This window comes from Oryzias latipes, chromosome 16, assembly GCF_002234675.1.
Source record: "Oryzias latipes chromosome 16, ASM223467v1".
Taxonomy (NCBI): Eukaryota; Metazoa; Chordata; class Actinopteri; order Beloniformes; family Adrianichthyidae; genus Oryzias; species Oryzias latipes.
Window position 1 is genome coordinate 9,395,857 of NC_019874.2, and position 23,903 is coordinate 9,419,759.

The 23,903-nt window shown below is 42.0% G+C and overlaps 2 protein-coding genes across 4 annotated transcripts in view; both read right to left on the bottom strand.

Annotated features, from left to right (window-relative positions):
- Nucleotides 1–11,807, bottom strand: part of hace1 (HECT domain and ankyrin repeat containing E3 ubiquitin protein ligase 1) — a 41,353-nt gene extending 29,546 nt beyond the window's left edge. For 2 of the 3 annotated variants that reach the window (XR_002291934.2, XM_020709981.2), the window contains exons 1-10: nucleotides 11,612–11,807; nucleotides 11,378–11,432; nucleotides 11,204–11,293; nucleotides 8,450–8,554; nucleotides 7,705–7,780; nucleotides 7,496–7,627; nucleotides 4,206–4,301; nucleotides 2,605–2,691; nucleotides 2,417–2,518; nucleotides 2,238–2,344 (exon numbers count right to left, since the gene is read on the bottom strand). Coding sequence is in view for 2 of the 3 variants with exons in the window: in XM_020709981.2 (XP_020565640.1) it covers nucleotides 2,238–2,344; nucleotides 2,417–2,518; nucleotides 2,605–2,691; nucleotides 4,206–4,301; nucleotides 7,496–7,627; nucleotides 7,705–7,780; nucleotides 8,450–8,554; nucleotides 11,204–11,293; nucleotides 11,378–11,432; nucleotides 11,612–11,702 (941 nt within the window). In the remaining variant the exon portion in view is untranslated. Of the gene's footprint in view, nucleotides 1–2,237; nucleotides 2,345–2,416; nucleotides 2,519–2,594; nucleotides 2,692–4,205; nucleotides 4,302–7,495; nucleotides 7,628–7,704; nucleotides 7,781–8,449; nucleotides 8,555–11,203; nucleotides 11,294–11,377; nucleotides 11,433–11,611 lie in introns of all 3 variants that reach the window. The other variant, XM_004077726.4, reaches the window with a different exon arrangement.
- Nucleotides 11,808–14,306: 2,499 nt separating this feature from the next.
- On the bottom strand, nucleotides 14,307–23,532 carry bves (blood vessel epicardial substance). The gene is made up of 8 exons (XM_023963852.1): nucleotides 23,402–23,532; nucleotides 20,361–20,606; nucleotides 19,362–19,486; nucleotides 18,795–18,982; nucleotides 18,574–18,682; nucleotides 17,894–18,061; nucleotides 17,680–17,809; nucleotides 14,307–14,747 (listed from the first exon to the last, which is right to left on the bottom strand). Exons 2-8 carry the CDS (start codon nucleotides 20,584–20,586, stop codon nucleotides 14,623–14,625), a joined length of 1,071 nt encoding a protein of 356 aa, XP_023819620.1. The 5' UTR covers nucleotides 20,587–20,606; nucleotides 23,402–23,532; the 3' UTR covers nucleotides 14,307–14,622.
- Nucleotides 23,533–23,903: the final 371 nt, after the last annotated feature.

Genomic DNA, 23,903 nt, shown 5'->3' on the forward strand with positions numbered 1-23,903 from the left:
TAGAATAGCAGGGTGGTACCCCTCATCCGAACACCCACATTTAGAGCCACTGTTCAAACCCCGGCCAGGGTGAACTTCAAGCAGGGCGAGGCCCACCATGTCTCACCCTGCCCACCTCTGATTCGATTAACATATCCCCCATCAAATGTGGGATATGTCAAGGTGACTCTGTCCGACTTCTGTTCTGCAAAGGTCTGAACCCCCTCAACCAAATAATCAATATGACTGGGCTTGTTCCTGAGCTGCTCGGATAAGTCCTTCAGTGCTGTCCTGTAGGCCAGCCCTTTCTAGTCACTGGTAGGACTTCTTGATATCAGCCACTTCAGTTATGGTCTGGTGGTACATTCCATGCTGGGGTTTGTTCTGTCCTCAAGAACTGCATCCTCTGCTCTCCATTGTCTGAGACATTCACTGAGCACACTGTCAGTTAAGGCCTTGAGCTTGATGTATTCATGCATCTTGGATGTTTCATCCTGGATAGTGGCTTCCACCGTCACTAGTCCCCGGCCTCCTTCCTTGAAGCTTGCATATAGCCTCCACATACGGTGAGGAGCTTTTGTGTCTTAACATCCGTGGTCTGCATCTCTTCCTTTGGCGCTTATTATTCCTGCAGGGTTTCTGACAAGTGGCAGTGCGTCGCCTCTTCTTCTTCTTGTTCTTGCCATTGAGCTGGCTTCTCAGGACTTGCCTTACTTGTTGGAGGTATTTAGCTGTTGCAGCTTTCCTTGTTAACGGTTTAAGGTTGCCATTTGCCTGTGGAATTTCAAAGTACTTGTAACTGATCTCAATGTCTGATATTGTTCCTTCTGGTAGTGAGACCCCTCCTGTGTGGACTACCTTGCCTCTCTTTGAGCACCAGAGCAATAGAGGCATACAAGACCCAAGGTGTAGGCTGTGCAGAGAGGGGGGAGTGGAGGGCGCGCAGTACAAGTGATCCATACACAGGTTATGGTTCATCCGGGATCTGTTGCAAATCTACCCAAAGCACAACGCGACAATAAGAAAGGAGAGGCTTCAGACCTAACCTGTGATGGTTCTCCATTGGCTCAGCCAGAGCCCTGACCTAAATGTCAAATGTCTGTCCAGATGTCAAATGTCTGTCCAGGTTTTAAAATGTCTGTCCAGATGGGGAACTCAGTGTACTATACTCAGTTTTCTATCTCAGCCCATTTCTCATTTCTCATCGTCTTTCCCCATCAGTTAGGGGGTGGGATGTGTGAAAGGAGTGGGGGGCTGTGTGTAGGTACGGGGAGGGGGGCCATATCTTTTTTTTGTGCTTGTTTGTTTTAGTTTTCATGCTTGTTTTTATAGTATTTTTTTTTGTTTTAATGTAAAACACTTTGTGTTGTGCTTTTATATGGAAAGTGCTTTATAAATATTGATTGATTGATTGATTGATTGATTGATTGATTGATTGATTGATTGATTGATTGATTGATTGATTGATTGATTGATTGATTGATTGATTGATTGATTGATTGATTGATTGATTGATTGATTGATTGAGAAATAACATGGACAATTTTGACAAATGGCAGCAAATACAAGGAGTGAAAAACGTAAAGGGGTCTAAATACTTTCCGTACCAAATGTACATACAACACTTAAACCAAGTCGAGAGTTGGAGTACAGAAACTTCTGACTAAAAGTCTGGGCTAAAGTCCCAAAATCAAGACAGGAAACGTCTCCCAAGGTTGAGAAAACCAAGCCAAGATCCTGTCCAAATAGTAATGGCCAACAGAGCAGACATAGCACAGCTGGACACGAAGGAAAAGAAGGCCATGATAACATGTAGTCTTCACAAGAGACAAATGTGACGGATAAGGCAGCAGTGGTTCCAATGGGAACTGGAACAGTGTTTCAGCAGCTTTCAAGAACGACATTCAAGATGTCTATCCAGAAGAGCTCAGTCTTGGAAACAGCCAAGATAATGGATCTTCAGGCTCCAGGGCCTCTGGCAGAGGGCAAAGGAGAATCAGACCACTGACTGGGCAAATGGGGGATTTTTAAATACAAGCAGATATAACTGCAAATTTGACCAAAAAAAGTTCTAAAGGGAGGTACTTGATTGTACATTACAAAGATTTGAAGGACTTAAAGCTTTCCCTATGAATGTTTTATTCGCATTAAAAAAACAGTAGTAGAGGCGTTGGGCGGGATGTTCTTCAGGGCATGTCCAAATGACGGAGTAGCTGTGAAGCAGAAGCTATCAATGAGACTCGATAGGCATGGCATACCTGAGAAGTTTGTGTCCGTTGGTGGTGGCCACCTCAGCCAGGTTGGACAGAATTTTGTGGTAATTGGAGTCGCTCTGCTGGGACACATGCTCCAGAACCTGCCTGACCTGCACACAAACAGCACAGTTCTGATAAAGTTCTTACATGGGTCTACGTATGCTTCCATACACATAACATACCATGTTCTCCCTGATGTCATCATTCTGCGTCATCTGAACAAGCGTCTGAAACAGCCTGCCATGGTGTTGGATAAGAATCTCGCATGTCTCCCCATAACCCCCCTGGAAGAAACGGTGACATCAGTGGAACAGGAAAGGGCTATAGAAGGAGCATATTTGCTGAAAAAGAAACCTCCACCTGCACGCACAGATCCAGAGGAGTCACTCCGTTCTTGTCTGGGAGGTACTTGGCTCCTCGAGACAGCAGGATCTGAGCTGTGTCTCTCTGGCCATGGCTGAAGACAAACAGTAGATACTAAGACGCTAAAGAACTGTGTGGATGCTCCGTGATGCAGGACAACAGTAAGCACAAAAAGCTCCACAGCTAATGTTTCAAAGTTTGTTTTTAGATACTGAGGATATTTTAGCAGGTTACAAGTTGTTTTAACTTCTCCTTCATGCTCCTCACCTTTACAAGTTTTTCTCTAAATCAGCACAGCAGAGAATTACGTCTCATTAAGAGCTGAGATTTATTATTATTTTTAGAATGAGTCAAAATCCATTTGCTCCAAATTCTTGAGGAGAAAAACTTGATTAAAAAACTTTGCTGTAATTTTTGGTTGTATTTTAAGGATGTTAATTAAAATTCAATAAGTATTGGAAAGTTAGGCTGGCATTTATCGTCATTATTTTGGAAGCAAAAGTGTTGACTTGTACTTAAATGCTACATTTAGACTTTATGAGGATTTATCAAGATGGACTAAATTGTACTAAGATTCTCTTTTTGTTAACATGTTATAAAATGATTAATTTCCAAATATTACTCTCATTTTTTAACAAAATTAGTGACAGATAATTTTACTTATGTTCCAGGTTAAGGTCACGGATTACTAGCATGGGAGGGAGGAGAGAGGTTAAGATTAATGAATCGGGAAGTAGCAGCCTGAGCAACCGCTTCTACAATATTTATTATCATCGTCCATCCATGTTAAAAAGAGCCAAACGATACAGTGAGTCTCAGCCAAGAAAACCCAAACTATGCTTGATTCACAACCTGTGCTGATTATTCTCGTTTGTATAATTTGAAAAAGAATATGCAGTCTTAACCTCCTAACCCCCTAATGTATGGTTTGTACCAGTTAAAGTGTCAACCCCTAACAATTAACAGTCCAGAACGACGGGAAGAGTGGGCAAAAAGGTGAAAAGACATGTACGAGCAGGTCAGAACGACTGGAGGAAGGGTGCAGGCGTGATGTGTGACCTTTCATTAAGACTGAAAGGAAAGGTGAAGAAGACTGTGGTGAGAGCAGCCCTATTTAGGTTTCGACCAGGGAAGGGCAACTCCAGGCCTCGAGTACCTCATTCCTGCATGTTTTATCATTATACCCTGGCATGTTCTAATTGCCTGGACACACCTGAACCAGGTCATCAGTCATAAGTAGGGGTTGGATATCTGGAATCAGGTAGACACACCAGCCCTCAAGGCGTGGAGTTCCCCATACTTAGTCTTGAGACTCTGATGCAGAGACAGAAAGCAGAGATGAAGATCCTGAGGTTCTCTCATTCTCGTTAGATGTGGGAAAGGAATTTTATGACATGCATTCTCCTTGTCACTTGGAATTGATTTACAGTTATTATTTTCTGGAAGCTTCGGAAAAAGTGTATATTCAATCCCTACCAGAAATCTATTTGCATTTAAATTATAAAAGCTGTAATAAAGATTACTTTTCACTTATTCAACGACGGTGCATTTCAAGCACAAGGTGCCTGTTGGTGCTCCAGTAAGTAAACCTATAAACCCGTTTCTGACCCCTTCATTGGACCTGCAAGCGAAGTAAAGAGGCGTGGCTCCGGAGACATTGGGCCGGTTGATGTCAGCTCCGCTGTCTAGTAGACACAACACCGTCTGCAGAAAAAACACAAGAAGGTTCCCATCACACAGCAATGAGTGCCACAAGGCACAACATACACATAAACAAACAAACCACCCTCTAACCAAAGGGTGTCAGAATCCAGGCCTTCAGGGCCGGTGTCAAACATGTTCTCCAAAAAGACCTGCTGTTGAAGCTCCTTACTGTTAAACACACCTGAACTAGGTATCCAGCAGCAGATAAGGCAGGATGTCTGGAAAACCACAAAGAGGGCCTCCAGGCCTGGAGTTTGACGCCCCTGCTCTAACCTCTGTGAGGGCCGCAACTCTCTGAGCCCCCCCTTCTGAGGGCCACAGTTTGATGTAACCCCACAAGAACTTCACAGCATTGATGAGATTACTTATTAAACAGAGATTTATTTCTAAACAAAACTTTTCTTCATGTTTGTGAAGAAAAGTTTTAGAGCAACTATAAAGGACTGGTTTAAAATTCAAAGCTGTTTGAAACCGCATCATCAAACACCTCAGGGTTAGGAAATAAAAAGAATAAAAATCTAGGAAACATGGTACAAACCACGAACCAATTGTGTGATGACTGAGCTCGATTTCAATAGTTCGACTGACCTATCCCAACTAAACTATCAGAAGCTGCCTTTCCATTACACCTACACTCAAAACTTTATTGAAATTCTAGAAATGTCAAAGAACACAATTACAATGGTTCCATTAAATCACAAATCAAAAACATGGCGACAGATGTGAACAACACTTTGACAGCAGATACATTTCAATTTCTGCCACGGCACTAGCGCTAATCTATCAAAGTAGATCTCTGTGTCTTATTCAGGCTATGGAGCGCCAAGCTCCTTACACGTGGGAGGGGCTATGGATGAAGCCATTTTGGGAAATAGTGGTAGGTGATTTTACAGAGGAGCTGTGAATCCAACAATTCCACATGACTCGCTCAACTTTTGATGAGCTGTGTGAGGCTGAGGGACCTCTGGTGACGCCCGCTGTGCAGCACCCAAGGCCGCCCGTTCCTACCAAGTAGCGTATCACCATCCAGTTGATAATCATGTGACTCATTTAATTTAAAAAAAAAAAGAGGTTTCCATTGCAATTTACCAAATATGTCCATTTCAATACGCCTCAAGAGCCACCTCTTCCATATGGAAGCGATTATGTAGCATAATTAAAAAGCAAAGTCAAAACCAGAAATGCTTTTTCATTTTCAAAATGAAGCTGCATTTTTTGACTCAAAAATATAATGAAAAAGCAATCCACCAAAATGCTTTTTCATTTCCTTCCTCAACACAGCTTATTCTGTCACTTAATTAAAATTAAAATGAAAATGGTATTTGACATTTCATTTTCAAGACGTTCCATGGTAAATGTGTAGCATAATTCATTTAGAAATGTCTAATTTGACCATTAAAATGGATTAATAGAAATGCTTTTTAATTTTCAAAATGAAGCTGCATTTTTTGACTCAAAATTAAAAAGAAAAAGCAATATTTCAAAATGCTTTTTCATTTCCTTCCTCAACACAGCTTATTCTGTCACTTAATTAAAATGATAAATAAAATGGTATTTGACATTTCATTTTCAAAAAGGTCCCTGGTAAATGTGTACCAAAATTCATTTAGAAATGTCTCATTTGACAATTAAAATGGATTAACAGAAATGCTTTTTAATTTTCAAAATGTAGCTGCATTTTTTGACTCAAAATTAAAAAGAAAAAGCAATATTTCAAAATGCTTTTTCATTTTATACTTAAAACCGCTTATTCTGTGTCATAATTCAAACGAAAATGCAAAGAGGGGATTGCATTTGCATTTTAACATCCACCCCGCGCAAGTTGTCACAATATTCAATTCGAAAAAGCATTAGCAGAGGGGAGGCGGGGCGATGACGTCACTGCTTTCTCTGTGTGTCCGGCTGCTGACTGACGCACACACGCGCACCAAGAGCAGACTGTGTTAGCGGCAGAGACGAGGGTTTTGTGATGGTTGTGAACTTCTGATGAGTTTCCACAGCTTCTCAGGACTAAGTAACTGCATGTCCGCCTTCTGCGGTCCTCCTCCCGACGCACCGCGGACAAGCTTTGTTCTTCGGACCGCCAGCTGCCTTCGCACAGCAGAGCGCGAAGCTCCCGATGATCGCTGAAGGCGGAAATGCTGCTGCGATCTGAGAAACCATCAAATGAATTTGTGTTTCCAGTGGTGTCCAGAACAAAATAAAGACTGATGTAATTCACAGATATTTACACCTTGATCTGCAGCTTCGCGGTGAATTTGCTGTTTGATTTATTAAGATCCAGGAATCCAGGTTTGAGCAGGCCAGGTCCAGCGGTTTTTGAACAGGACCCGGTTTTAGGTGATCTTAATGTGAAAAATGCAGCAGAATGTTCCTTCAGCTCCCTCGCGAATCAGAAGCTGTGAATCGTAAGTCAACTTTAGCGTCGTCCGACCGCACGGATTTAAAAACATATAATCGAGCAGAGCAGGCCGTAAAATATTAGCATAACTGTAATAAAAGCACATTATGAAGATAGTCTCCTGCAGCTTCGCGCTGAGTGAGTGTTTTTGGTCCAACCAGCAACGTTTAGCATCGAGAAATCTGCTGTCTGATGATGGAGCTCCACCTGTCATCAAACAGCAAATTCACCGCGAAGCTGCAGGAAGGAAATGAAAAAGCATTTTGAAATATTGCTTTTTCTTTTTAATTTTGAGTCAAAAAATGCAGCTTCATTTTGAAAATTAAAAAGCATTTCTATTAATCCATTTTAATGGTCAAATTAGACATTTCTAAATGAATTATGCTACACATTTACCAGAGAACTGATTGAAAATGAAATGTCAAATACCATTTTCATTTTAATTTTAATTAAGTGACAGAATAAGCTGTGTTGAGGAAGGAAAAGAAAAAGCATTTTGGTGGATTGCTTTTTCATTATATTTTTGAGTCAAAAAATGCAGCTTCATTTTGAAAATGAAAAAGCATTTCTGGTTTTGACTTTGCTTTTTATTTATGCTACATAATCGCTTCCATACTTCCAAGCACAAAAGCTTTTTTTGATAAATGCCAGTTTTTTTTAAATAGTCGTGTTTCCATTTGACAAATTTGTTAGTGCAAATCCAGTTTAAGCAATTCCATAGTCAATGGAAATGCAGCTAGCATGAAAGGGGGGGGTTAATTTCATGTGATTATGAAACCAGACGGTCTCTTACCGTTTTGTGTCCGTTTTGACAGGCCACATGTAGAGCAGTCTGGCCCATGGCGTCCTCTACATCTACATTGGACACGTGCTGGACCAGGTCATGCAGCAGCTCTGTTCGCCCATTTACCGCCAGCCAGTGGATCTGCAGCTCATGCACACATGAACACTTGAACAGGTCAGCAGAAAAACACACAGATCAGACCAGACTCGGACACTCACAGCTGTCAGGCCCTCGTTGTTGCAGATGTTGACGTCTGCGTTGTATTCCAGTAACTTACTCATGCACTTCTTCTGTCTGAGAGAACAGAGGAGCAGCGCACATACACACACACATACACACACACCTTCAGACCAGCTTTCATTAGGACAAACAACACAGGTCTAATGAGATGGACTGACAAAAAACAAACTTCTGAATTTCAGCCTGAGCGTCTTCATCTCATCTCTTTCATTCCAATCCCCCAAATGAGCAGAACCCCACCTGCATCCCACTGCACCAATCACCACCTTCCTCTTTCTCTTCAACATACACAACCACATCCCTTCATCTAAGCTACTGGTCTATTCAGTCAGTCAATAGTTTGCTGCCTGGTTAGGCAGTTTTCCCGTAGATCGGGACTTAACCTGAACAAAGGTAGAATTTACAGGATCACAGCTGTTCACTTTAAAAACCGTTTCTGCGTCAACAAAACAAGACTATCAGAAAATATTAAGTCCATCAATAGATTTTAGAAATCAGTAATACACATTATAGCTAAAGACTGACAAGGACACCCCTGTATTTCTGTTCGTCTCACCTAGGCTTTTTCCTGCTTAAATTACTAAAACGAAACTATTTTAAAAAATCTGACTATTTTTCAAATTCAGCCCTGAAAATAAATATGATTGTTGTCATCCATCGCTCAACTTGTAAATATTGGCTGATCAGAATGATTAAAGAACAGTGCTTGTTTGTTCTTCATACCCATTCCGAGCAGCCAGATGAAGAGGAGTGCAACCTGAGATGTCTTGATAGTTTGGATTGGCTCCCTTCTTCAGCAGCAAAACAAGACACTCCACCGACCCGCAGCTGGCAGAGAGAGCACAGGGAAGCTGGGTTTCAACGTTCGCATCTGCAGTGCCGGGAACTCTGGCTCTTTGTCTTTCTCAGCTCCACGGGAGTCGCCATATGCGGAAATCGCCATGTTGGAACCAGGAATCGTCAGTAAGCTGTGATTGGTCTGAGTCATTGTTTCTATGACAACAACTCTGGCCCATCAGGAGTGGCCCCTTAGACTGAAAGGGGGCTACACGTCATTTCAAACATTGCAGAAGTCTATGCGATTTTGGCTTCTTTGAGCCACTTCCCATTTGGAACGTGAGGGGGGAGGGGCCTCTCAGTCCAGTTCTCTTACACAGCACAGTCAGTGGTCACCTGCCAAAAGTCCATGTGCTACTTTCTTAAACCGGCTGGTCCGACTGCTAAATTGAACCCCCCAGAAGAAACAAATCCAGTGAAGAAACCGAGAAAAGGCCTTTGACTTGAAAGAAAAAAAAAGAAATCTGCATTCAACAGAAAAAAACAGGAGTCTTTAGTCTAAATATGGATTTATCATGACAGTTGCTCCCATTGACCATAATAATAATGCAGAATATTCAGCAACCAGCTGTCTAATGTTACAAGGATGCTGCTAATAAGGTTGTTCAAACTGTAGATTCACGCTCACCATTCTATTGAGAAAATAGTTTAGTGACTTTTTTCTTTTTGCATTCGTCTGTCTGACCTCAGAAGCCGGATTAGGCCATAGGTGCCGTCCGATTATTGAGCTTTATTTAGTTATGAGTTACAGAAAAATCGACATCGCGTTGGGGCTGCTCAAAATGAGGAAAACTCGTGATATGCAATATTAGTGATCATTATTGCAATAAAGATATAACTTGTGAAACATGAACAAAAAGCAAAAGAACCAAAAATATAATTTCCATTTCACTGCAACATTTCAAAATACGGTCTGACACTGAACCGGCCTGTTGGGGACCAGTGCTCTATGAGATTCAGAGAATGGATGTTTGCAGTGACACCCCAAGCACCCCCCCCCCCCCCCCCAAACACCCCCAAACATCTTAAAATCAAACCTCTAAACACCAACCCTGTGCCCGTGGGCGCCCATGCGCCCCCAAGCACCCCTTGTGGCGCCCGCAGGGAATGCTCCAAAAATAGCACTGCTCATTTAGCAAATAAACACATTGTGGCGATCTGGAGGTTAGCCCCGCCTTCAGCTTTTAAGACTCATGGGAAGTGGGGAATCCCGGGTGTGTTAAATCGCTAACCATAAATGAGGGAGCTGTGAGCAGAAGTGAGGTTAATGCTGTTTGACTGGTGGTGGGTGTGTTCAAAATAAACGGACACATATGATTGTCTGCCTACTTATGTGAGTGTCGTTCTCAACAAACCGGGGTTGTGCTTTGCACGGGGCACGGGTAGCAGGTTCATCAGGACATGTCCAGTGGGGCCTCTACTAAGTAAGAGGATAGTGAATTAAGACTCTGGCGGAATGGTACCTGCCTGGATAGTAGAGGGTGGTGATTCAGTGCTTGCTATTAGTAATTGTGGCACTTTAGTTCTGCTAACGTGAAATATATGGAGTATGGAACGGCCTGAAACTTGCGATTGGTGTTATTTAACAATAACAGGTTTTTAAATAATGAAATCACAAAGACGCACACACAGGACCAGAGACGCACACAGGACCAGAGACGCACACAGGACCAGAGACGCACACAGGACCTAAGACGCACACAGGACCAGAGACGCACACAGGACCAGAGACGCACACAGGACCTAAGACGCACACAGGACCTAAGACGCACACAGGACCTAAGACGCACACAGGACCTAAGACGCACACAGGACCAAAGACGCACACAGGACCAAAGACGCACACAGGACCAAAGACGCACACAGGACCAGAGACGCACACAGGACCAGAGACGCACACAGGACCTAAGACGCACACAGGACCAGAGACGCACACAGGACCTAAGACGCACACAGGACCAAAGACGCACACAGGACCAAAGACGCACACAGGACCAAAGACGCACACAGGACCAGAGACGCACACAGGACCTAAGACGCACACAGAACGTCACACACCAAGCAGAAATGAACTTATTGCTAAAAATGATGTCAGGAGTTCAGCTCTAAATAAAATGACAAAAGAGCAAAGAAAACGGAATAATTTGTTTATTTTTTCAGGATATTTCCTGGCTTTGTTTGTTCATATTTGCATAATTTTGACAAGATATATTTATTATTCTGGATTAATATCCCTGTCGGGTTTTTTTCATATTTATGTTTAAAAAGTTAAAGTTAAGTTAAACTTTTAAAGGTTTAAAAGTTTAGCTTTAGTGTGTTAAATAAATGATTATCTTGTTCGGCCCTCAACCTGTGTGTTTTGGATTTAGGCCCCCTCTGCAACTGAGTTTGACCCCCCAGTAATATGAGTCTAGAAAATTCATGCTTTTTTTTTGTGTGTGTAAAATGACCAAATAAAAAAACGGCACACAAAAGGATGTCATCAAATTGTGTTTGTGTTTTTAGCAAACAGGTCCTGTGGCGCCCTTCATACCACTTAGTGCCCATGAATGGCCTCAGTCTCAAAAAGGTTGGTGACCCCTGCCTTAACCAACCCGAACCTTTTTAAAAAGATGTCTGGCTGGGGTTTGGAAGTCTTACTTTGCAGCGATGTGCAGCAGGCTCCTCTTCACTCTGCCAAAGGCGTAGTTCACGTCAAATCTGGAGTTCAGGAGCAGCTCCGACACGGACCTTTGAAACCCACGCGTGGTGTTAGTGGATGGCAGCAGACTGAAGAGAAACGTGTTCAGACTGAGGGTCCTGCTGCGGGTTTACCTGTGCTGGTCTGCCATCACCATGGGCATGAGCGTGTACACGGCCGTCTCATTGTCTGTGGGGGGCGGGGGGGGGTGGAGAGAGCAGCATGAGGGGATTCGAATCTACCTGAAGCCTTTGAAGCATCCGCCCCCGTTCCTGCTGTCTCTGACAGGACACCGTGACACCGAGCACAGCCCACCCGCTCCGGTCTACTCTATCCCAGTCCAGTCCTGTCAGCGTCCAGCCGCTTACCTTCGGGGAGTTCCACGGTCCGAGCCCGGCGTAGCGAGCGGGTCAGCCGGTTCAGCTGGACGTTGAGCTGCTCCATCGCCCGTTCCATCATAGGGGAGCGCTGCGCGGCGGCGTCGTTGGTCCCCGGTGGAGCCTGGAACTTCCGCGGGCGTAGCCCATGGACGCCCTATCTGTCTGACGTCACTACACGCCGAGACCCGCTTCCTGGTGTCATGACGCTCGCCGCGTTGCAGTCTGGGTGATGCATGCTGATTGGCCGTGTCTTTTGTATTTATTTATTTTTCATTTTGTGATTAACAAAATTCAAAATGCAATAAAACTCCTCAGAATAGTAGACTTATAAACATACCAATCAACCCAGCAGAAAACAATGACATGAAATAAAAAAAAAGAGAGAATTAAAATTAAAATATGAGTGTGCTAATTAGGAATCGATTTAAAAGCTTTGAGTAGTCTGATTGTTTTGGATAATTTATGATTGTATATTTTTTAATTTTTTTATAGAGGTCAAATGTGTTTTTTAATCTGTTTCTTTTTAAAAAATTGTAGTGTGGGGACTTTACCTGAACATTTTCTCTTGTGTATGTCATATTTTGCCGATATTGTAATTAGATTTACTATGTATGTTTCATCAGAACGGATCATCAAAGACAACCAGTATCCTATGTGTAGCTAAAGTAACATTTTTACCAAACATACGTGTGACATATGGCTACAGATACCAAAACATGCAGACAATCCACAAACAGATGTTGAATACTTTCTCCATCTGCCTGACAAAAGAGCATTTTATACAGGGAGAAAATGACAATTATAATCTTTTACTGGATAATAACTAACTTAAAATATTAATTGTTTGATTAAATTGTTGATAATGTATTTACAGAATAATAAAGAGTGTATTCCACTGACCTTTTCTCATGTAAGGCCATCTATGCTAACATACAGGTACAGAATAGTTATCTAAATGAGTTCTAATGAACCTGTTTGAACACTTCCTATCAATCAGGCTAATATCCTTCATTAGAATTAAATAAAAATATTTTGAGATAAATTTAGATCTTCAAATCTGATGTTTTGTGCTAAGAAATGTGAACTTTGTGGGCTTGATCTAACAACAGCTCAGATCCTTTTTGAGGTACAGCGATGTTTTATTTATTTAAAAAATTAATATGTGTTTACCATTCTCCTTTATGATCATGTAACTGATGATAATGAGAGGATTTGGGAAAATGTTCCAAAAACTGTTTGGATTCTTAAGAAATCTTTTAATCCAATTCATTTTTAGGATCTGAATAAAGTCTGTAAAGGTCAAAACACCTAAACCTCCATCAGCAACAGAGTTTGAGAGAACAGTTTGAAGTTTTGCTTTTCCAGAGAAAATTTGAAAAAAATATTTTCTAAGGTTGGAACATCGGGTTTTGGTGACATCTAAACATGTAAAAACATAAAAAGCTCCAGACATCCCTTCTACTTTACTTAACGTTCTACCGTGTATTGATCAGTCCCTGGACATAACCTTAGGCTTTTCTCAAATAATTTCTCTACCCATCCGGCATTCACAAAATCTTACACGCACCTCTCTATGACAAGCGAAAAGAATCGAATATGCCATGAAAAAGGCCATAAAATAGCGCTGTTACAGCTGTCAAAAGTTATCAAATCATTTATTTCCCGAGAGAACTCTAAAAAGTATTTCTGAATGAATTTCGGAAGCAACAGGAAATTTGACAAACTGATATCTTAACTTTTCTACTTCCTCTTTTCTGTCATTTTGAAACATTGCAATATTTAGGAAAGTGGGGACAATTCTGGAACAAACAAATCTGTGTAACTGAGTTGGACGATTAGGCATTAGTGATGGATCGGCCGTCAATCAACACAGACGGAAGCAGCATCTGGTCATTGTTCTCCATCAGACTGGAGGACATGTAGAGCAATTTTTGTTTACAATTACAGGCAACAAAAATTCCTTTGGCTAACTATTAGTAATGAAAACACATATAATTAATTTATGACACCGTTAAAGAAATGACTCATTGACAATCAGAGCTGTCAACACTTAGTAAACCTCTCACCGATCCCGATCCCCGCTAGTATCTTGTCTTGTATGTGTGTACATGTTTATACAAAAATCCAAATCAGACATTTGTCTGATTTGGATTTTTTAACCGCCAATTCACTTTTAGATTAACTGCTAATTTTACTGACTGTGTGCTTTAATATATGTAAGTAATATTATGTAAATATGTATTTTTTTTATCTTTTAGGGTGATTTTAACATCTACCTAGGGACTGCAGATGAAAAATAGCCCTTTGGCTAACTCTGGCACATTGACAGGAATGTTTATTAATAAAAGAGCACTGGGAACGCTTTAGAAATAGATCAGAAGATGATCAAAGTGCCGTTAAAAGTGAAAATCGAGCTTTCAAGCTTTCTTTATGTTGATTTTAGAGACATTCATCAGTAAAACCTCATTGTTTTTGGATTTAAATCCCTTTAATTCGACTCGTGACACATTTTTCTCATATTTCTCATCTTACCAACGTGTCAAAATGACACACATTATTTTTTTTAACTATGACCGATCTTCTTTTCTACATATAGATTCTGAATAAAAAACTGAAACACGCAGACTGTCTAGTATGATGGGAGGCAGGATAGGAAGCCCGCTAAACAACAGAAAACCACATCTTCTCATTTAAAGTCGTCCTCAGAGGATTTTCTTTAATGTGAAGTTACAATGAAATAAAAGAACAGTGAAAAAGAAGAAATAGAAATAAATGCAAATGTGACAAAAAAAAACACATGCTGAAAACACAAAGTGCTGCTTCACTACCATTTCAGTCGTGGCAGATTTTGTAGAACAATAAGCTAAAAGTGTCACAAAATAAATAACAACCCTTCCTTAGATGGGCTGACTCACTAACTGAGCTTCTTCTGTCTTTACTGTCTTCATATTTGGCTTTGAATTGACTGCAGAATCAGTTCAAAAATGCGCCTCTGCCACTCACTGCTCCTCTGCTGACGTGTTCTTCGAGTGGTGGTCGGGAGCTGGTTCTTCAAAGACATCGTCCTCCATCCCTTCCTCTATCCGCTTCATCTTAGCAGACGACTTGGCAACAGGTGACTTTTCTGGAAACAACAAAGAGGATCAAAGCAGATCAAACTACTGAAACTAAAAGATCATCTGGCCCCTCCAATCCCCCCCACACACATGGAAGAGTTTTCAACATGTGATACTGCATTTGCGGAAATGCAGCTCCCCCTTTGGAATCAAAGCAGTGCTTTGACAAAAAAGCACTTTTGATTCTTTCAACAGAGAATTTTTTTTTTTCTCAAAAATTTTGTCAAATTCCACCCAAGACATCTGGGTGGTGTTTGTGACTTTCTGTGTTTTTCCTGTGAAACAGAAAGAGTGATAAATACAAAAAGTCACAGAAAAGCTCAGGGGCCTCGTTTGAAAAGGTTTCTACGTGCAGAAACCGAGTGGAATAATGTCAATGTACTACTTAACGGAAAGATCTACACAACTGGAGAATTGGGGTTCAGAATGCCTACACCTGACTCACAGTAGACTTAGTAGTCACAGTAGAAACTGTCTGCTGTCTTTCTTACTACTTGTAAATGATTTGCTCTGATAATAGATGTTCCAGTGAATTTTATGTTTATTTTCACACTGCTGTAATTATTATGTTATTTTTATTATTAATTGTCAAGCTACAAGACTTAAAACCTAGCAGAAAAACTGTCCACAAGAAGTCGTTATTGTCAAAATCATGCAGATGAGCTCAAAATAGGGAGTTCCAGTCCAAGGTCACAGGAAAATCTGTTTTTTTAACCTTTTATCTAACAGCACGACAGTCCCGCCAGCAAAATATTAAGAATAAGTGATAAAATATTTAAGGAACATCTTAGCTAAAGCCTTAGTCACATGTACCCATATGGGGGGGGGTCGACCTGTACGCATGCTGTGGGGTTTTGGGTTGTCCAGGTCCTGGGCGAAGGGGTCGCAGCAAAGTCTTCTCACCCTGAAGCTGTCTCATTTTCTCTGAGTGCACTTTTGGATGCAGTACCATTTTCTACCATGGGAGGGTAATAAGGGCGCCTATTTCTTGGATGTAACTCCATGTTATCTCTTTTTCTTTTAACTCATTAATCTTGTCATTAAATGCAAGTAACAAAGACGTCCCTCGTTCCCTCATCTTCAAGTGATATGACTTTATGGGGTAAGATAGCTGTAAAAAAAAGTGTATGCATAAAGGCAAAGTTGTGCACAATTGTGGGGACAACTACAAAAAATAGGAACATTTCGTTTTGTGTTTCACGTCAGCTTTGAATGAGATTTTTCCTCGACTTGAATACGAAATTTACCCCGTTAACTTCCTGTCAAGTATACGCCACGTGGTCACTGGTAGGGCTGAAACGATTCCTCGAGTTACTCGAGTTACTCGATTACAAAATTCCTCGAGGCAAAAACTCTGCCTCGAAGCCTCGTTAAATTCCTATGACGCGCACTATACGCACGGCGCAGGGATTTGATTGTGTCACACGGACCGTTTATTCACACGGACCTTTTGAATTTAGTTGGCGCGATGGCAGAGAATAGATCTATAAATAAACGGCAGAAATTGTCTAAAGTGTGGGATCATTACACACTTAATAAAGAAGAGAACAAGGTGCAGTGTCTCTACTGCAAAATAGAGCTGGCATACCACAACATCACATCTTCCATGATTCAGCATCTGAACAGAAGACATCTGCGCGACCGCTGGAACCCCGACGCCTTTTGGTGCGGGACTCCCGCGTTGGCCGCTCCGCGCCCCCTCCGCGGCGACCAGCGCGGGCCGCCTCGGCGGGCGGCGGGAGACCCTAGCTGCGGTATTCAGGCGACCGGGCCTGCTTTGAACACTCCAATTTTTTCAAAGTAAACGCTTCTGACCCCGCGGGACACTCAGCTAAGAGCATCGAGGGGGCGCCGAGAGGCAGGGACTGGGACAGGCGGCAGCTCGCCTTTCGGCAGACCGCAAGGTTTCTTTAAGCATTGCAAAAATAACAAAAACATTATTTTTACACGAAATATAAACAATAATAATGATCAAATATGTTTTTCTGATTCTTTTATTTTTAATGGCCTGCCACTTTGGTGTTGTGCCACCCGTTCAAAGTCTTCTGTCCCCCCCCCCCCCCCCCCATACAAAATGTTCTAGCTCCGCCACTTCTCAAGACCAACTTAAAAACACCAAAAGTAACATTTGCATCAGAGCGGATATTTAAAATCAAATGCTTGTTCATTTTACAACCGCATCATTTTTGTTATGCATTATTTGTTTTGGTCGTTCAAAAACACACAAATCGTTTTATCCGATTACTCGATTAATCGATCGATTAAGTGCTAGATTAATCGATTACAAAAAGAATCGATAGCTGCAGCCCTAGTCACTGGTATAGAAATGCATTTTTTATCCATATGTTTACTTGTGTTCCCTTGATCAATCCCTAGAATACATATTTATTTTTGTTTGCCTACCTCCTACCCTCTGATTTGGACAAATATTCTTGGCAGCCATTTGGAATAATCAACTAAAACAGTTTTAACTGGAAGGGGTGTTTTTCTCTTTTCTGGTTGTTTAGTTCATGTTAGCATTCTTCATCATCTTTAAGCAGCAGAACCTCCCATGTTTAGATGACATTTACAGTTCTTCACCCAGTCTGAACCCAAAAATGGTTCTGGTCCTAGTCATCTGGAGATATGAGAGAGACAGAGTTGACAAAATATACAACAGAGAACCCAAATGCAGGCGCTCAGGAACCATCCCCTGGGTTTATGATGGTAAATCTAAACTCAATGGTTAAAGGAGAGCGACAGCAGCTTTATTGCTGCAGTTCGCCCATATGTTATTCATAGTATCGGCAAGAAACCAGCTGGTTGAGGATCCTTCAGGATGTGCTGTGACGGGTAAGCAGTGTTTTCAAAGAGTTTGATGGGTTTATTTTACTTTCTCCTCGTTAATAAACACTTTTATGAATCCCCTTCTATGGCTGCCAATGTTGTCATTGCACTTACCAGTAGACCCCCCTCGCAGGATCTGGTTAAGGATGTCATCGGTGTCGCTGGTGCTGGCCATGCTGTTCCTCATCTGCATCATGGACAGCTGAGAACACAGGCTGGGCTGACGGTCCATCTTCTTAACCGCCTGCAACACAGAGCTCACTTTGACCCCCCCTCCCCACCAGAGCAGCATTGGGGGGGGGATGCAGATCAGATGGCTTTGACCCACCTTGTCGCTGAGCTTTGGATCATTCAGAGAGTACAGTTTATTGGTGATGTCTTTGCCAACCAGATAGCGGAAGACCTCATTGAGGAAGGTGTCAGATTCCAAGAAGTATGTCAGCCTCTCCCTGGACCAGCACAGGAACTTACAGTTTTCTTCTGCCATGATGGTCACCTGCCAGTCAGAAAAACTCTTCAGCACTTTAATGCTATGCTCTGCTGACTTGCTGAAGGTGAACAGTTTTTAAGCCTTGATCACAACTGTCCTCACGGGTGTAAACGGTCCATCCCCGGGCAGAAAAGGGCAAAGCCCTGTGTGGCATGCAGATGACCCGCACCAAAGGCAAGGTTGTGAACCAGAGTTCATCTGCAGAGTTAACAGACCCCCTGATTCTGAGGAGGACTGAAATCTAGTGTTTAGTCTGTTTAGAAGAATCAGATCAGATTGGACCAGGACCAAGCCTGTCAGAGTGAATGCACCCAAAAAACTTCCAATACACCAGTAAGAGGAGTTAACTAAAAAAATATCCAGGTTGAGAATAGGATGGAAAATAATTAAAAATACAGTTAATTTAAACTGAAAAAGTTCCTCAGAAAAGCTGAAATGTTTGATTCAAAGCATTTTTTAAGAAAGCCTAGATCTTTGAACCAACAACATAAGAAGTTAGAGCTCCAGTCTGGCATTACCTGGAACTTCTCTCCTCTGTGCATCTCTGTGGACCTGAATTCTGGAGAGTCAATGAAAGAGTTGGAGTAGATGTTGTGCAGGAAATGTCCTCGGTATGACACTTTCATCCTGTACCACAAAAAAAAGATACAATTCTGAAGAGCTTTCGCCAGTGAGATGAATGATTGAGGACTTAAATCTAAACATAGCTGAAGCACTTAGGCAAAATTCAGTCACATACTTTCCTTTGAGCAGAATGCTGAGCCGTTCGTCAACGGACGTCTTGTCCTCAACTGCGTAGGCCTGGCCCTTTTTCAGCGTCTGGATGGTGCAGAATTGTCCTGTCAGCCTCTGGAAAAGTGCTTCTTTAACGTGGAGGGGCTTAAACAGCCGCTTGTAGACCAGCTGGAGCTCCCGGTCAATTTTAATCTGCCGCAGAGAAACCTGTCTGAGACCAAACTTTACCCAGAGTGCTGCCCTGGTGATTGAGACGATGAGAAAGTGAGCGAGCAAGCGAGCGAGTAAGTGAGTTAGTGACTGAGTGAGTAAGTGGGTGAGTGAGTGAGTGAGTGAGTGAGTGAGTGAGTGAGTGAGCGAGCGAGCGAGCGAGCGAGTGAGTGAGTGAGTGAGTGAGCGAGCGAGTGAGCGAGCGAGCGAGTGAGTGAGTGAGTGAGTGAGTGAGTGAGTGAGTGAGTGAGTGAGTGAGCGAGCGAGCGAGTGAGTGAGTGAGTGAGCGAGCGAGTGAGTGAGTGTGTACATCCATACATTGTGTGTGAATGTGTGCCCACACAGATGCTGCAGAACTTACTGGTCTGCGTTTGTACAAGAGAAAAAAGAAGTGCATGAAGTTGACCAGCAGAAAGATCACGTTCCACACCAACACATCAAGGTTGCATCTGTACAGTGTTGCCCAGGTAATGAAGAGGCTGCATCCTGTCAAACACAGAATTGGGAATGATTTGTCATGAAGGGCTTTAAATGTGAGAAGACAGCAAACAGGAACTTGGTGGGTCTAAAAACTTTTTGGGTAACAGAGTTTTGAACCAGCTGAAGTGAGGTGTTGTAGTACTGAGAGTCAAATTAGGATCAGCTCACAGTGAATGAAAAATTAGACTGCAACAAAAATGGAAGAGTTTTGAAGTCGAAAGTTCACAATGTAAATTTGAAGGAAATATTGAAAAACAAAAATAGGAAATTTGAAAAAAGTATATTTTAAACTCAAAAGAAAAAAAAAGAAAAATCACTGTGAATTAAGATCTGGATTAAAAAAACAAACCTATAAAATGATGTGGATTTGTAACAGCCGCTCTTTCGTATTTTGAATTTTTTTTTTTCCGTTTCTCTCCATCTTTGCTTTCAGTCCTCAGTTTGCAGTTTCAATTCAGAATTATGTCCTCAGTCGAGCCTCGTTTTCTGAGGGCTTTGATTTTCATAATTTCACTTCATTTTAAAATGGCTAATACTAGACACAAACACTACTAAGTTTTACTGCAATAAATGAAGCAAACAACCCCAACTCCCGCAATTCCTGCAGCTTCCGGTCTCCACTCTGCTTTAAAGAAGATAAACAAGTAGTGAGGGACGTTTTACACACACACACACACACACACAACCTCCTACATGCAGCCTTTTAAGGCTTGGCTCTGATGAGAGTCTCGTGAAGGTCCAGAAGATCCTGAAGGAGCTCCAGATCTGCTCTTTGGCTGAAACCCGTTTCTTTGTGGAGGACGACATGCAGCTGTAGGAACTAAACCAAAACTGTTTTATCTGAGGAATGCGAGTGGGGGACGGGGGTCTGTGGTCAGACCTGTCATTAGAAAGAGGCGCAGCAGGATCATGTGCAGACCCAGTGTGGTGGGAAGGACCAAACCCAGCAACAGGGACAAGTTCCCCAGATGGAAGAAGAGGTGGTGGGGCTGCTCCCACTGTTGACAGGAGGTAGCATTAGGCTCCACATACCCCGCTGGCGTGGACGAAGGGAATATCGGCACCATGGGGACCATAACTGGGGACAGTTGTGTGGGGGAGGACATCTTAAGTACCTCAGTGGGACCTGCATGAGAGGGGGTGAACATCAGTAATATACCATCAAAAAAGTCCAGAACATCAGCTTTTTGATCCAGTTATCTGAGCTGATGATCTCAGCTGAGCTATGCCTGGTTAGAAACTCAGCAACTAGGACATTCCCACAAGGATGTCTATTAGATACCAAATAGACATCTATTGTAGATTTCTACCTGACATATTTGAAAGCAGATCTATTTTGTTCCTCTATTAGAGTGATTTCCCCATATAGAGGTCTACTTCACATCGAACAGTAGACACGTAATCTTGGGATATTTTTAGATGTCTAATAGAGTCTAATAAAGACAGTTACTAGTAAAAAGAAAAAATAACTATAGCAATTTTACATCCATCCATTTGTCTTCAGAACCCACAGAATCCATTTGGGGTCACGGGTTTGCTGGTTCCAATCCAGCCCCTGTTAGAGTCTGAAAAGAGGAGTTTTGAGGCTGGAGATGAAGTGAGGGAATGAGTCCATAACCCAGAGGTTAAGGGGAGTGGGAGTTCCAGAGCTGGGGGGCAGAGCACTGGATGCCCTGCTCCCCATGGTGACAAGGGAGGAGGAGGAGGACCTGAGGGGGCAAGCAGGAGTGGCTAGTTCCCATACAGAGGAGTTGTTAATCAATAATTTCTAAAAATCTACAATATATTTGAATTAGCTTTACAAAGACAGAGAGGAGTCTAAAAGCAGGGTTCATGAAGAAATGAAGACGGTTATTCACAAAACACAAATGCAATAAAGGCATTCTCTGGTTCAAAGCACCCTCCCCTGCCCGCAAACATCAGAGACAGGCTTCACAGCCTTCCACACTGAATGAGCACTGACCTCATCGCCCTGCCTCCCTCCTGGGAATGCTGTCTGGAAGTGAATTATGCAAAACTTTTTGCGAGGGGGATGTGGAATTAAACGGATAATGTGAGAAATTGTGCTGTGAATTATTCGTTATTTTACTTTATTACTTCATTTATTTTATTTCCCAACTAATGACTCATCCGTGATGATCCAGTATAAGCTGAGGGAAGTGACTTTAACAAAAATAAATCAATAAACAAAATAGAAAAGAAGTTGTCCGCTCCTGTACTTGATTGGTCAGGTGGAGCGAGCAACCGTGTCTCTGAGCAGAGCAGTCGGACTTTGTGTTTGAGGGGAAGGGAGAATGCTTTGTTACGTGTGCGCTATGTTATGGAGACTTCAGACTTTTATACGTCCCGCAGCTCTACTTGAACGAGCTACCGAGGAGAACCGGGTCTTCCGGGAAAAGTGTGTGTCCGGACAGAGCTCAGGCCGTCAGCTCACACAGCGCTGTGTGTATGTCGCTCAGTCCTTAGAAACCGTTCAAACAATCACGTGGATTTGTGTTTCCAGTCGTGTCCCGACAAAATAAAGGCTGATGTTATTCCCACATATTTACGTGCAGCCAAGATGCAGATTGCAGAATTTCCCGCATGGATTTTGTGTTCATCATAGGCTAAATGTTGTTAGCCCGTGTTAGCCTCTCTAGCCCTGGCCTCTTCCAGTTCCGTTCTTCAACAGAATAAGCACTGACCACACAGATTGAAATTAAAACGATGAGTGAACAGATGCTTCATAATAACCGTAACATTAATAAAAGCACGTTTAGAAGATCATCTCGTATGTTACGGAGCTGCCAGATATCTATGTATGTAGCCACTCGGTGGAACTCATTTCCTCTTCCGGTATTTCAAACACTACTGCGCATGTGTGAATGATTTATTCCAACCGAAAGTGTGACCCATGTGAACGTTTGTTATAAACGGAAAAAGTTTTTCTAGGCCCATGTACACGGTTGGATTCTAATCCAATCATTTATCCATTTCGCACATTTAACCGCGGCTTATGGTTTCGACTCGCAGCGTGGGGGGGCGTGGCATCACGATGGTGTCTCTCCATCGTGATGTCAGTCACCCATCACGATAGATGATGGTATCGTCCATCGGCACAACCCTACTGTTAATCCATTTTAATTGTCACATTAAATATTTCTAATTGAATTTTGCAACACATTTACTAGAGAAACTTTTTGAAAATGAAATGTCAAATACCATTTTCTTTATCATTTTAATTAAGTGACAGAATAAGCGCTGTTGAAGAAGAAAAGGAAAAAGCATTTTGGCGGATTGCTTTTTCGTTTTAATTTTGAGTCAAAAAATGCTTTTTCATTTAGAAAATGAAAAATTGAATTGAATTTTGAATGTGAAAACACTTCGGCATTAAATTCTAGTTTTTGTTGGAAAGTGTCTTTCCTTTTTAAGGAAGGGACTTTTCACTCGCAACTTCTCAATTACATGAATTACATCATATAATTTTAACACAACTAATAACCTTATTAATAAGAGCTCCCATTCTTCATAAAACAACGTGACAATTATTTTCAGCCTTTGGGTCAGTTAGGACAAATACAAAAGCAACAGGCTTGAACCTGTGAATTAAGTCTGACGGTGTCGGAGCTGCGCGTCAGGAGTCTCTGAGGAGCAGTGAGTGAGGAGCTGAAAGGAGCAGTGAGGAGCTCTGAGGAGCAGAGGAGCTCCGCTCCAGCTGATCCGTTGGAAAACGTGAAGGGACAAACTACTACTTGCTACTTTGACACACTTCAAGAGAAATAAATATTTGAAGTGCGTATTTTATAGCTCTTTTATGCAAGAACTTTGTAAACCACTGCTGATCCATTGGCTGCGCGCGGAGGCCTGCCTCGTGCGCACAGTAAAAATAGATCTTGGTGTAGCTTCAGCTGAACTAACGGGAGAGAAAATCAGGAGTCTTACCGGCGGAGCAGCGGCTATCTGAATCTGCTTGATCCCGGTGAAGGACTGCGGGCTCTGCGGGGGAATCCTGCGGTTGGGTCTGCGATGCGTGCGTCGCACATTCCAGTTAGCTGACAGGCTGACGCTGAAGCGCAGAGCCTGGGAGGCGCGTGACCTTTTCTGGTGCGTATGCTCCTCCTTTATGGAGTCCCAAACTGTTCATAAATAAATATGACCTTTTGCAAATACACAATCAACCAATAAATTCCTCATAAATATATAAAAAGATCATGAAATTGTGAAAAACCTGCACACAAAGATTTTGAATTAGCCATTATATTATTTAAAAAATTTCATTTTGCTTTAAAAACCTGTTCAATATTTTAAAACATCATTTTAAAATATTAATTTTAATCATGTTGTATTTTATTATAATTCTATCGTTTTTTTCAGAACTTTAGATTTTAATATCAATATTTTCCAAAGTAGCTTGGTTTTTATTTTACATTTCAGTTTTTCAGAA